Raw genomic sequence first — 14,739 nt, 5'->3', positions numbered from 1 at the left:
TGGTAGCCACTGCTAGATTGCGGCAACAGCACGTCGTAGCCTGGCCCAGGCAACAAGCTTTTTATATTTTTGGAAGTTCCAGCTTCAAAGGTAAAGCATAGCTAACACACATGGGCAGTTCACACAAACGATCTGCCGATTTCTTGAAGAAGGTTCTGATGATGAACAAATTACAAGTTCACAACTACTCACTGTAGTTAAACCAGTCAAACAAATCGAGTTTTCAGTAGCTACAAGCACTGGAGTTACCTCTTGCAGTCAGCAGCAGGCAGTGTGCGCATAGCGACAACTGCTTCCAAGCAACAGAGAGCTTTATAGTTTAGTCATGGCCTGAACGTCTTGAAACCCAGTTTCTTTGAATGAACCATTGATGAAACAAAGACTGTAGGTATGCTCTAGTGGATCTTGGGGCATCTGTACAGTAGTCAGAAGCATAGTTCTAAAACTTGCTGACTCAACTCAAAACTCAGCCGAATCAACTCAAATCAGTGAGATTTTGAGCCAAGTCTTTAGAAAACTTGATCTTGGGACTGACTCAGCCCCAACTCGGGAAGACTCGTCAAGCCAGCTCGCATACTCTGTCAACTCAACACAATTCATGGCAACTCACAGCTGAGTCACTCAGTTGTGAAATTGGTATAGAAATGAAAATGCATGGGGAACAAGTGAACGCACAACCTCTGTCAAAGGTAGTGACACCCACCACCAATAGGCTCCACAGTACTTTCATTAGATCTTTCATTTTATAATAGTAATACTTACATTACACTTTTAAAGATTCTTTATAATTACAAATATAATGATTTTTAATTATTAAATATCAAGTTTGGGTTGAGTCTTCAAGTTGACCCAACCCAGATGAACATCAAATTGAGTCTTCAGATTTTCAAACAATGGTCAGAAGCAGACAAGAGGTGGGGCCCACCATGGATAGGCCATGGCCAAGAACCCCATTAAGGGTATCCTAATAAACCACGCACTTGTGAACAAGCATTGCCAGTGGCTTTTGTCCTCTGTCCTACCCATGGTGGGGACCAACAAGCCGTCTTTTTTTCCTACCAAAAATACAAATCTGCTTCAAACAAAATAACAAGAGTTGGTGCATTGATAATATCACCATCCAGAGACTAGGAACTCACCACACTCACTCACTAGAGTTTGCAAGCCCCACCATATTAAGCATGTGGCGGTCCTCTTTGAACCTGTCTAGAACTGTACCTTTGACAAGGTCAGGCCTTTCAAGTTTCCCTTCTTTCGCTTTAACTCCCCAACATTCTATTACTTCTGGATATATTTTGTTCGCATTGGAGAGACAAGGACTATCAAAAGTGCTGCAGATGAATGTGTGGCCCTGATCGAAGCTTGCAGACAGGAAAAAACCAAAGTGGTTTGCTCGTCCTCCAAAACCAATGCCATTGGGAATGCTCTCCGAACTGAAATTCACAGCACACTGCCAATATAATGCATCAGATCTAGAAAAGTTATTCCTGTTCAGTTATCAAGGGTTGTTTTGGGTAGGGGATCCCATATCATCGGGATTAAGTCTAATCCCGATTTTAGCAGACCTCATGCCCTCCAAGTAGAATCTACAGCACTAAATAGGTGCTTTCCTCTGCATAAACTCAATGAGTTTTGGAAAACAAAATTCCCTAATTGCATTTATGCAGAGGAAAGTGCCACTTTAGGGCAGCAAATCCTATGTGGAGGGCATGGGGCCCACCAAAATTGAGTTTTAAATCCTGATTATGGAGATCCCATACCCAAATGGACCCTAAAAGAAACACAATACAACACATTAGATCTCAAAAGACTCCTGACAAAGAAACCGCCAAAACTTGGGCAGCTTGCCAAAATAAATCCCAATTGTGAGTTACTCAATCACTAATGACCGTCATGGGACTACCAATAACTGACTTAAATTCCAATAAGCAATATTACCTGATGCAGATAAGCAAGTTCAGTTGAAGAACCCATGCAACATTGGTCTGTGCATGTGTAGCATACAAATGTATGTATTTAGATGTGTGCATGTCGGAAATTAGTGTATTTACTCATAGATTCATTTACGCCATGTTGATGGATGGAATCCTAGGGAAAAGGAAAAGGTTTTCCCTTGGATCTGACATGCAGGCAAAATAACAACAGAGTCAATCTTCAATCAAAATCAATTGGAGATGAGATCCCATCCTCACTAGGACCTCCACCAGAGGAGCAACATTATGAGTCTCACTTGCGTTGGGGACCTGTGGTGCTAGCAAATCATGAGGACTTTGACAACCATTCCTCAAAGTAGTCTACACATTTCATTAATTTACTGGAGACGATAGCTTGATAAAGCCCCTTAGGCCAGTGAAACCGTAGCAAAAACCCGAAAACACGACTCAACTTGATGAGCTGATGTCCAGTTGAGTCGGGTTGGGTTGCTCGAAGACTCAAATGAGTCTTAAATTGACTCGACTCGATATTATAATAAATAATTGAAGAGTACAAGCAATGCAAATATTTAAACTTGGTACATATATAAATTTATCCCCAAAAAAAGGCACAACTACTGCTTGTAGGACACTGGTAAGTGGTAACATTGTTGCACCTTCAAAGAACTGATGCAGGTTCAATTTTTGAGTGTAGATTATTAATTTTTTTTATTACTAAAAGACCCCTGACTGGGTGTTACTCAAACCGAGTCATGCCGAGTTGTATCAAGTCGGCCGAGTTGTTTAGAAGTTCAACAAATCTAAAAAATCAAAGAAGCTCCTGAAGGAGGAGATGAGAAACAATCAGTTTGTCAGAATGTGCATGAAGCAAGTTCTAACTGGATCCTTTGAAATCAGTTCGAGAAGATATCCATGAAAAGTAACATCAGCTGTTACAAGGTGCTGACGATAAGAAGAGGACATTCGTGGAAGGGAGACAAATCCTGGATAGTGCTATGATAGCCAATGAATGCTAGGATTCGATACTTAAGGAAGGCCGATGCAGAGGCATTGCATGCAAACTAGATTTGGAAAAGGCATAAGATCATGTCAAATGAGAATTCTTGGACTATATGCTCCAAAGACTTGGGTTCAGTAAGAAATGGTGAAGATGGATATCCACGTGTGTATCTTCGGCCAAATTTTCGATTCTAGTAAATGAATCCCCAAAAGGTTTCTTCAACTCAACAAGGGGGTTAAGACAGGATGACCCCCTATTGCTGCTTCTATTTGTTATTGTTGGGGAGGCCTTGAGTGGAACGATGAAGAAGAGTCTATCCTTAGATATTATAAGTGGGTTCAGAGTGGACAGGAGTGATTTCAAGTCTCGCACCTCTAGTCCGCGGATGACACTAACCTACCTATATCTTCTAAAATTAAATCGACACAATGCGCCGAACATGGTGTTCAAAATAAACAACGTCTCTTCTCCATAAGTTGGCGACCGACAGCTGCATAATTAGTTGCGTTATCCATGATAACTTGGACAACATATTCGTCTCCTACCTCTTCAACTACACTATCTAACAAATTAAATAAATAATCGGCTGTGTGAGAATTGGTCGATGCATCCATAGACTTTAAAAATATTGTCCCAGCTGGACAATTTACAAGGAAGTTTATCAATGTCCGATCGGATCTATCGGTCCATCCATCGGCCATTAACGAATAACCATATATTTGCCAACATTCTTTTTATTCAGAGATAAAGCTTCTAGTAAACTCCACCTCCTTTTAAGGTAACTTTCCCTTACTTCATGATAGAAATGGGGTTTCAAGCCAAGTCTAAATTGACCTATAGCTTTATCCATTACTTAAAAACTCTTCATCTTCATGGCGTTAAAAGCTATACCAGCTTAATACAACCACTTTGCAATGTACTGAATTGTGGTTTTTCTATCACTCTTCTTATACAGGTTTTCTAGAGTGGTTTGAGCAGGTTCTTTGCTCCTTTGGTCAATCACATCTTCGAGATGTGGTCTACACTACCTATTCATAGGCCCATGCCCACGGGCCCTTTTGGCGGCTGGTCTAGATCACGCTATGAATGTAGGTGGTGTAGATTCATCCAAATTTACTACATTTATGTCTTCCTAAGCTTCTCTCCATAAATTCTTCTTATATAGCCGATGTGTCATGTCTTTTTTTAGCATGATTGTTTATATACTCCATGATTTCCCTACAAATTTCTGGAGTAACATTGGTACATGCTCTTGCATTTATTCCTGGTGCATACACAAGGTATTGTTTATGTCAGCCAATACCACTGGAATTAGTATATCTGCATAGGTCACACGCTACATAGGACTCATCACCGGCACTTCGATAGTACCCGTACTTACAACCCCGGTCATTTGACTTTGGCCTCAAAGAAAAAGATTGGGAAGAAGACATGACAACACTGTAGTAGCATAGTAGGGTAAAGTAGTTGACCGTAGTGTGTGTATGAGACTATGAGCATGCATTAGAGTCTAAGTACAAAACAAACTAAGTAGTGAGTAGTATGTACTACTAAGTATTATTTTGTATAGTAAGCAAGTACTAAGCACTAACTACTAACTACTCAGTAAATACTACTAAATAAAGTAAATAGTAAAAATACTAAATGAGAGATAGGGGGAGGGAGAGAGTGACACTAGTATGGTTGTGGAGTCACAAATTTGTGTGTGTGTGTGTGTGCGCGTGTGCGTGTGTGTGTGTGTGTGTGTGTGTGTGTGTGAGAGAGAGAGAGAGAGAGAGAGAGAGAATCTCTTGACTCTTCTCGAGTCCTTGGAAGTTGGAAGTTGAAACTTGAAAGTTGAAAGTCTTGAAAGTTAAAAACCTTTCTTCCCTTGAACTTGAAACTTGAAAGTCTTGAACTCTTAAACTCTCGATTCCCTTGGATCTAGATTCTAGAATCTTGAAGTAAATGATCACACTCTTGAATCTTGAATCCTAGAAACTACAAACTAGAAATAAACTAGAAACTTGAAATAAACTAGAAATAGAAATAAACTAGTAACTTGAAATAAATTAGAAACTAGAAAATTAGAAATAAATCAAAATCTAGAAACTAGAAACTATAAAGTAGTACAAACTAGAAACTAGAAACTACCAGTTTACAATTACAAATTTACAATTTAGAAATTACAATGAAACAAAATAGAAGACTTTGTTGTTGGTTGACTTGAATCTTGAGTATGTGTGCTTGCCACTTGAGAGTTGAGACTTGACTCTTGAGTTGTTGAGTCTTGACTCTTGATAAATGATTATTCAAGTGAAAGAAATCAAGAATAGATCAAACAACACAAGTTAGAATGGAGATTAGAAATTTAAAATTTAAAATAAGAGATTAGAATGGAGATTAGAATAAGAGAATAGAAGAGAGAAAGAGATAGAGTGAATCTATAAAGTGATTCTTATACTTGCTTCTTGATCTTAATCATTGATTCTTGTCTTCAACTTCAAGCGAAAATAAATAGTAAAGAACTTATGAAAAAGATTAAGAGAGAATAAGGGCTTTAGAATGATGTATGAGAGCAAGAGTGTGTATTGAGAGTTTTAGTGAGTAGATGTTGCAAATGGAGGGGGAAGTGCCTTTTTATAAGCAAAACTTCCGAAAATAAGTACAAATAAATAAATAAAGTTCCAATGATCAGATTTCTGACCGTTGGAATGTATGCGATCACATTATGCGATATTCCATATGTTCCATATGCGATGACATATGCGACCATCGCATATGCCATATGAATGGTTCTATGCAATTGTGCAATCGCATATGACAAAATTGACGCCCACTTATCTAGCTCTTCCGTTATGCATTGGGAAACCCCCTAAACACTTGTGGGCATTGTTTTAAATATCGACGATAGTGGCTGATATATCCCACGATATATCTTGTATCCCACCTATGCGATACGAAACGCACAAGTAGTGCGATATATCCCACATGTTCAATCTAGTGAGCATTTTCGATTATTTTCTGTGTCAAATTGTTTCAAATTCATGATTTTTCATGTTCTGCATGAAAAATCATGGATTAAGAGTTTCGATTTCAAGATTTTTGGAGGAGATGGGCCGAGTTGTGAAAATTTGAAAAAAAAAATCAAAATTTTCCAATTTTTCGCAAATCGTTTGCATCCTTTGTGTTCAAACATCACATTAAAAATGTTTGTAACCTAATCTAGTGATTCTTCTTTTGCTTTTAAATGTATTGCTTGTGTTTCCACACATCTTCTTACATTTATAAATTATATGAATAGACATTGAATATGCTTGCATTAATTCAGTTAGACAATGCATAGATTAGGACCCCATACAAAGAAAACCTATTATGTGTACTTGTTTTTTGTAATGTTTTGATTAATAAGTGTGTATTGATGTCTTTTTTAACAATCACCGAAGTTTCATCGAAAAATTCAACCAATTTCCCAATGTTTCCCCATGTTTCCAACAACAATGATACATTACACAATACAATAGATATATCTCATGCGATAACCGATACATATCCGTATCCCAAGAATGCGATACGTAACGCAATACCGATATTTCGAACACTGCTTGTGGGATCAAGTAATTCAAAGGTTTGAGAGGAAGTTATCATCCTGGAGGCGACACCACCTGTTGTTGGGAGGGAGGTTGTTATTGATTAACGTTGCTCTCGCAAACCTTCCACTCTATTTCTTCTCCCTCTTTAAATGCCCATCGGGTGTGTTGAAGAAACTAGCGAAACTTAGAAGAGATTTTCTTTGGAAAGGTGCAAAGGAAAGGAGGAAATTTCATTTGATGAATTGGGATGATGTCTGCCAACTGAAAGAAAGAGGCAAAGTGAGAACTAGAAATTTGGTTCCCATGATTAAGGCATTGTTAGGCAAATGGCTATGGAGGTTTGGAACCAAAAATGACTCCTTATGGAAGGAGATTATCATCAAGAAGTATGGGACAGATAGATTGGGGTGGTGGCATCGAAAAGATTCATCGTACAAGGCCACGGGACTTTAGAAGGCGATCGTGAAGGAAGAAGAAAGCTTTGAGGCCAATGTGAACTTCTTAGTAGTAAATGGGGAATGTGTGAGGTTTTGGGAAGCTACTTGGTTGAGAACTCGTCCACTCGAGGAAGTATTCCCAAGACTAGCTTCGATTTCTTTGCCTTTGGATATTTCAGTTGCTAAGTGTTTTTCACGGGTAGGTCTGCCTAGTGTGTGGACACCGCCTTGTAGAAGACACTTGAAGATGGAAGAGGCGGCTGAACTAATTGCTTTGTTAACAGACTCTCAAGCATAGCATTAAGTGAAGAACAGGGCACAATGACATGGGCATCGGATAAATCTGGTTCTTTCACAGAGATCATTTTACACCATGTTGATGGAATCCCAAGCGGTGAAAGATCCGACATATTCCTACTTCATATGGATTTGTGGCGCTCCAAGGAAAGTTGCAGCTTTTGCTTGGTTAGTGGGGTGGAAGAAGGTCCTTACCATTGATAATCTCCAAAAGTGAGGTTTAATTATAGACAGCGCATGCCCTCTATGCAGGAAGGACAATGAGTTGTTTGACCATCTATTTTTACATTTTCCCTTTGCAAGGGGAATTTGGGACTTCATCGGTGATTCTAAAATCCATCTCCGAATTCTTCCAAGCATGGCAAGGGCGAGTTGGTAAAATGGAGAAGACAGTATGGAGACTAGCAATGCTAGCGGGACTATGGTTGATATGCAAAAGAGAAATGCTTGATGCTTCAACAACAGATCGGGATCCATAGTAGAAGTCTTTGCTAAGGCAAAGCACTCAATGATTGATTGGGCTACAGTCTGTCTTTCAATGGGAGAGTCCTCTTGCTTCAGAGTGTAAGGAAAATCTGTAATTGTGATTAGGAAGTTGTATATAGTGTACACAGTTTTTTCCTTTTTCCATTTTTTTTAGTCTGTTTTGTTTTTTGTTGGCTCTTTCTGCCTTTTGGATAAAGCTTCTGTTGCCTCTCAAAAAATAAAAAAGATAAGAAGAGAACATGATAAATATCCCTCCCGCATGGGGGGATAATAGAGTAATAATACTAGGAAGAAGACCCTTCAACCAAGGTCCAAGACTAGATCATACCCACCCAAAGTTGACCTGTATTTTCATCGAACCAACTATTTGCAGGCTGCCAATTGAAGGGTTAGGATTGTTCCATCTGGGAGATTTTTGGGAACTCCCCCATACACATTGTGCCTCCCAAATCAACAATCTGGATCACAGACCACTTGTATGAACTCAGGTCAATGAAAATATAATTCCTCAAGAAACCACCATTTCGAACTTGACGCCAACAAAGAGAAACTTACCCATTGCAAATTAGTGTTTGCCCCTGTAGGCCGGAATATAGATGCACGTGGATATAGCTGAAAGAGAAAAGACTTCATATCCCCATAGAAATCACTATGTCTCTCCCAAGGCTGAGAGGCATATCCACCATACACGCAACCCTCTTTATCTTTGATAAGTAGCACAGTCGGTCCGTCTCCTTTACTGTAGATGAATTGAACAAAGAAAATAAAGCAAACAAGTACATTTAATGTTGTTGTAAGGTGCAAAAAATTCCAAAGCAATAGAAATATTCCTTCAAATGGATCAAATATTTGACGAACGGTCATTTCTTGCCCTGCAAATGGTATTTCTCTTCTGCAACACTACCCAGTATCTCCAGTTTTTTTTTCTCAATTTCGAATGAACCAAGAAAGCATTCTTCTCAGGGTGATGAGGACTTGTATGGATTCGTTGGAAATGAAAAAGTGTCCAGAAGCCCCATTTGTACAAGTGTTGCCAATGATTCTGTGATCAACAAGACTAATGTGTTCAGGCCAATGAGATGGAGACCCTGAAAACTTATCCCACATTGGGAGACACTAAACCTTCAATAACAGGTCAACATTTTTTTCTCTTTTGATTGGAAATCTGGGCTGGACTCGAATGTTGAAAAACAGTTTCTAACATTGAGCTGTGGGCTCAAACCTATCACAGGTCTACAAATAGAGAGCTGAGAAAAGAAAAAGGCCAGAGATGAAATGCTTAGGACCTCCCAATCTGGAATATTTGTGGAGCATCCCCAATATAGAGGCACTCACCAAATCAACGGTCTGGATCACCATACAAAGGCCCTCACTTGTACAGATGAGGGTGAATCAGGACGCTATTCACATTTGGATGCATCCAGATTCCAGAGATGTTCAACACATCAATACAAGTGAACTCTATTTTAAAATGTGTAGATAACATTTCAGTTTAAAACTAGCAGTCCAGCACATATGGTACTAATAAATAACAACCCCTTTCTACAGAGGATGCCTTGTTTTGCGTTGTCCATTACGGCTGCAACTTACCCAACCCAAGTTAGTGTCAGCTTGGGTCAGGTTGTCAAGGTCCTCAGATCTGTTCAGGTTGGAAAAATCGAAGCCAATTTGAATCGAGTTGGCTTTGGGTTGAGCAAGTCCGGGCCGGGTTAGGTTGGTTTGGAAATAATCATATGCATTTGGGTGAGGTTGGGTCAAGAATAGAGAAATTTGGGTTGGGTTCACATTGGGCACCTCAGGTTGGAATTCAAGTTGGGTCAGGTTGCGGATTGGGGCCTCTTGAAGTTTGGTCGGGCTCGGTAGACTCTCAACCCACCCAAGTTGCACACCCACCGGCCATTTCCATGTAATTTTTTATGCAGCTCACCCATCAATATTCCCATGGTATTGGAGCAACAAAATCCTACCCAGTATGTTGAAAACTTCAGAAAACATGGATACTCACGATATACTGCCGAGAAAGGTGTTGAAGCTTTGGCCATTAACCGCACTATGGTACAAAAGCTGCCACTCCTCCAACTCATTTTGAGACAGGGTTCCTCCTATATGCCAAGCATACTCTTTCCTTAGAATTAACAAATCGGAACTAACCTCTTCCGAATGCAGTAGATGAGGTACTTGGCAACCTGATCTCCCTACACAAGTTGTTAAAGATACTTTAAAGATAATAGATAAATACTTTAAAGATGAACTACCAATACAACCATAAGCTACAATGGTACTGGGCTGATGTGTGGTCCACATGATGTGTGCATGACATTCAACCCATCCACCAGATGTGTAACCTCATTTTACTCCTGGGGCCAAAATCAGGCTGATCAAAAACTCGTGGGCCATAACACAGAACAATTTGAGAGGCAACGCCCACTGTTGGGAAGTCATAGTGTTGTGTATATGAAATCCAGGCTATACAAACCTTTCATCTGGCCTGGGTGAAGGGTCAGGCCAAAAAATCAGGCATTTTTGCAACTCAAGTGAGCCCCGATGCAAAACAAGGATGGCACCTCCTACCAACCTGTTTCCAGTGCTATGGCCCACCTGATACACAGGTCATTCTGATTTGTGGGCCGGGCGGATAAATTGACATGAAGCATCTGATGGACGGGTTGGATGTTATTCATACATCATGTGGGCCCCTCATCAGCTCAGTACCACCTTAAGCTTTATGGTGGTACCAGTACCACTGGAGCACACCCCTATCATTAGAGATGTCCTCAAACAGTCAATAGGTTGCAAGGACAGGAAAACATTTTAACAGATTGAATTAACTTTGGTGCAAATCCAAAAAGTAGACCATGATATCTGGATCCTTTAAATGCCTCAAAGTACCCAGGTTGGATATGACACATTGGTGTGGGCATGGGATCTATGTCGGGTATGGCTCAACCATACACAAATATTTATTTAAAAAAACAAAAATAAATAAATAAATAAATGAATATAGTTGAAATTTATAAAAAGTTGATTAAAAGGAAATGAATCCTTTGGCGTCCAACTTATCAATCCTTTCCATTATTCATTGTAACATCCCTATCGCATCACCTTGATTGTCGCCCACCATCACCACGTCTCAATATAGGGGTACTCCTTCGGTACTCCATTAACCCGGGAGTCGGAGTTATTCCTCTAACTACTCTCCTCCGTTACAGTCGTCCGACCATCCAACTCATACATCCTTTCCATTATTCATTGTCACATCCTCATCACATCACCTTAATTATTATCCGCCATCAAAAAACAAACAAGTACCTTTTCTAGCGTTATGAACTACTAATATTAGAGTAGGTTGAGAAACTTCATGGGGACAGTTTAGGGACAACTAATGGACATTTTAGAGAATGTTTAGCAGGTAGATTAGGGACTGGGTTTGAGGTTGTTGGGATCAGTGTTCGAAGTATCGGTATCGTTACAAGTTTCGTTGGCCAGGGATACGGAAACAATATTGATATCGCCGATAATCAGAAATGCGGTGAAACATGGGGAAAATAGTGGAATTTTCAGCGAAACTTCAAGAGATGTTAAAATGGACATATTTACATATTTAGAAATTAAATTAAATTTAACCAAAAAAAAAAAAGCAAAAAGAATGCGTACATAACAAGTTTCCATTTAATAGGGCCTTAAAAGCATGTGTTGTTGTAAGAAATCAGTCCAACCATCTCATCTAGTCTATTTAACCATCCAAACATCCGTCGATATTGCAAAATATCAACAACACATGATATTTCACCAAGGAATCATCAACAATTGGAAGGGAAACGAAAGATTGCAGTCTCAATATCGCACATGTTACCATATCAATAATATCGAGATATTATCAATATTACCAATGACAAATTGAACACCACATACAACCATGTGCCCATGAAAAAAAATTGAGATAAAAATTTACTATTGAAATATCGTCGATACACTTATAATACAAGCATTACCTAGAATTTACAGTCGAAAACATTGGTGATACATTGGCGATATTGATGCATTGGCAATACAAGTGACACCTAAAATTTACATAGTTGAAAATATTGACGATTACATTAGCGATATTGATACGTTGGCGATACTCAGTGTTTGAGTTATCAGCGAGAAATCGATAATATCGCCGATATTATCGGTGTCGCCAGACCTACGATACCGAAACCCCAATATTTCGTTTCTTTTCTGGATGTCGCCGATATTTTCGATATTATCGGTGAGATTTTCAAATCACTGGCCAAATCATCAAACTACCCTGTAGATTTTGATAAAATAGGCAAAACAAATGCAGTGTTTTCAGCGACATTAGGCGATGACCCTCTTACCATTCCAAAAATTTGGAAAAAATATATTTAAAAATAAAAAATTAATAATAATAAAAAGAAGCTCTCTTACCTTTTTACTCAAGATCTACCTCAAGGAGTGGCCTTCGGCTGGATTTGGTTGGCCAATCGCGGTCAATAGCACCAGATCTTTCACAAGTAAGAAAAACCTAAAACCCTTTTTTTTCCTTCTAATATAATTGCTTTGAAAGGAAACTAGATTTCCACCTAGGCTTACGGGGATTTGATTTAGGATTTGGAAAAAATATGAATTTGGGGAAAGATTTTTGGGAGTTTTAACGAAAAAAGCATCGAAATCACCATTGGCGTTTGCGGGTTTACAAAAAAGAGGACCCTTTTGTTGAACGGAAGCGGATTGTAGCGAATCGGCTGCTTCAGTAATCTTGCCAAAATTGAAAAACCAGATTTACAAAGAACCTTCTTTTTTCCTTTTTTTTTAAAAAAAATAAAAAATGAAAGTTCTTTTTTGGCTCTACCCAAAGGCCTCTCTATGCTCGTCTTGTCAAATACTTAGGGTCAACAGAACCCATTGCCACTGTGGAATTAGCTAATCTCATTCCTCTTACCCAAAGAGAAAAACAATGATTACATGGAACAGCATGATGGTGAATATGGAGGCACTAAGAAATCATACACGTGGCATATATCTAACTCAAATTAAACTATCTAAAATAGCAGGACCTAAATTAGGTTACTCATGACCAAAGATCATATTGACTCAATATTCTACCCACCTGATTGGTAAACATTAACTAGACGGTAGAAATGAAAAGTAGAAATAGTTCGCATTAAACTATTAAAAAAGAAAAAGAGAGTCCATTAAGCAGAGTTTAAGATCACTCAATTTGATCTAAAGATACGGTGATGACCTATCCACAATGGGTCCATGATTTGGATGGTCTAATTTTAGTAAATGCATGATACGTGTGCAACTCTTGAGTTCATGCCTATCATTCATCACACTCTACCAAAGTATCAAAGTGACAAATAACTCCCTTCGGAGTTTTTTTTGTTTTTTCCTTTATCAAAATGACACGAATGGCCCAAACTCATCACGATTTGCCCTGAGTCAAGGTGACTCATCCTGCATTGGACCAAGTCGGGGGTAATTCATGTAAAGGAGGCCCAACATGGCCCATTTCCTACGATACTAAGTCGTATTAGGCGATATTTAAAATGATTCCATATACAACCAGTGTTTTTGGTAATGATGATATTGGCCGATATATCATGTACCCCACCTGGGCAATACAAAACCCCGATGTAGTATCTAAAATTCTTTGTATTGCAAAAGATATCACATGATATCGCAATGTATCACATAATAACATAGAATAGATATCGCGAAATATCAAAAGATCTCTCAACCAGTCCTTTTTATAAAATTCGTAATATTGGTCAATATCGACCGACATCACACAAAAACATGGGAAGGCCAGGGCTTTCTTTAGAAAAAAAAAACATTTCAAATCCTTTTTTCTTGATTCCTCCCCACTTTTAATTAGATCTATTGTGGATTTCAACCCTTCCACTTGAATCCCTTCGAAGAAAAACACAAATTTCGTGTCAGAATTCATATCTAAGCTGATTTGAGGCCATTTTGGATCCAATGAGCATTTCCGTGTTTCGATCCTTTTTTCCTTTTTTCCTTTTTTCCTTTTTTTTCATTTTTTTCTATAAAATCATGTGAAATCAGTGTCAAATGGTTAGAAATCCATGACTCTTCATGTTATGTATGAAAAATCATAGATCTGAAGCTTCGATTTTGAGATATGGGGGAGATGGGATTATTTGTGAAAATTTGGGAAAAATCGAAATTTCTCCAATTTCTCCCAAATCGGTTACAATCTTACTGTCCAAACACGAAATCAAACATGTATATAACCTGATCTAATGATTCTTGGTACTTCGGGGATTTTTCAAAAAAAAAAAAAAAAAAACATTTTTAATAAAAAATAATTAAAATAAACTTTTTTCAAATTCCACCTTGATTAGTGGTCAATTGGGCCCCATTTTAGATTTTTTTTTTTTTTTTTTTCAAAATTCCACTCCTAATGTTTACGCAACTCTATGTGGGTCTAAGCCATAGCCACACACATCATTCATAGGTATATTTCTAATTTTCTACTTCTTTGGCTTTTGAATGTAATGCTTGTGTTTCTATGCATGTCTTCTTACATTTATAAATTATGCGAATTAACTTTGAATACACTTGCATCAGTTTAGTCAAACAACGCATAGATTAGGACCTTATACAAAAGAAACCTATTATGTGCACTTGTTTTTTGTGATGTTTTGATTTCTATGTATTGATGTCTTTTTTAACAATCCCTGAAATTTCATTGAAAAATTCAACCAATTTCCCCATGTTTCCCAACAACAGCGATACATTACGCGATATAACCGATATATCCCATGCGATAACCGATATGTACCCATATCTCAAGGGTGCAATACATTACGCAATAATGATACGGAAAACATTGAATATAACCATATGGAGAATTTGTGTTGCACACCTATATACAGATATTAATTGGTGCAACCATTTTGTACCATCATCCAATTGAAACTTGTGGGGCCCACAGTCCATCAGATTTCATAAAGGGGGAAGATGATGTGTGATCAAGTGGG

At 38.4% G+C, this 14,739-nt stretch overlaps 1 protein-coding gene across 7 annotated transcripts in view; it reads right to left on the bottom strand.

Moving 5' to 3' along the window:
• Positions 1-709: 709 nt before the first annotated feature.
• The window catches only part of LOC131235594 (uncharacterized), a 54,100-nt gene continuing 40,070 nt past the window's right edge, over positions 710-14,739 (bottom strand). For 4 of the 7 annotated variants that reach the window (XM_058232822.1, XM_058232821.1, XM_058232823.1 and 1 more), the window contains 3 exons: positions 9,732-9,921; positions 8,282-8,465; positions 710-1,450 (listed from right to left, as the gene is read on the bottom strand). In XM_058232822.1, the coding sequence (XP_058088805.1) occupies positions 1,145-1,450; positions 8,282-8,465; positions 9,732-9,921 (680 nt within the window). In that variant the 3' untranslated portion in view covers positions 710-1,144. Of the gene's footprint in view, positions 1,451-5,047; positions 5,210-8,058; positions 8,185-8,281; positions 8,466-9,731; positions 9,922-14,739 lie in introns of those variants that run through there. The other 3 variants (XR_009166225.1, XM_058232826.1, XM_058232824.1) reach the window with 3 other exon arrangements.

This window comes from Magnolia sinica, chromosome 19, assembly GCF_029962835.1.
Source record: "Magnolia sinica isolate HGM2019 chromosome 19, MsV1, whole genome shotgun sequence".
In the NCBI taxonomy this organism is placed as follows: Eukaryota; Viridiplantae; Streptophyta; class Magnoliopsida; order Magnoliales; family Magnoliaceae; genus Magnolia; species Magnolia sinica.
This window is presented reverse-complemented; position numbering and strand designations above follow the sequence as displayed.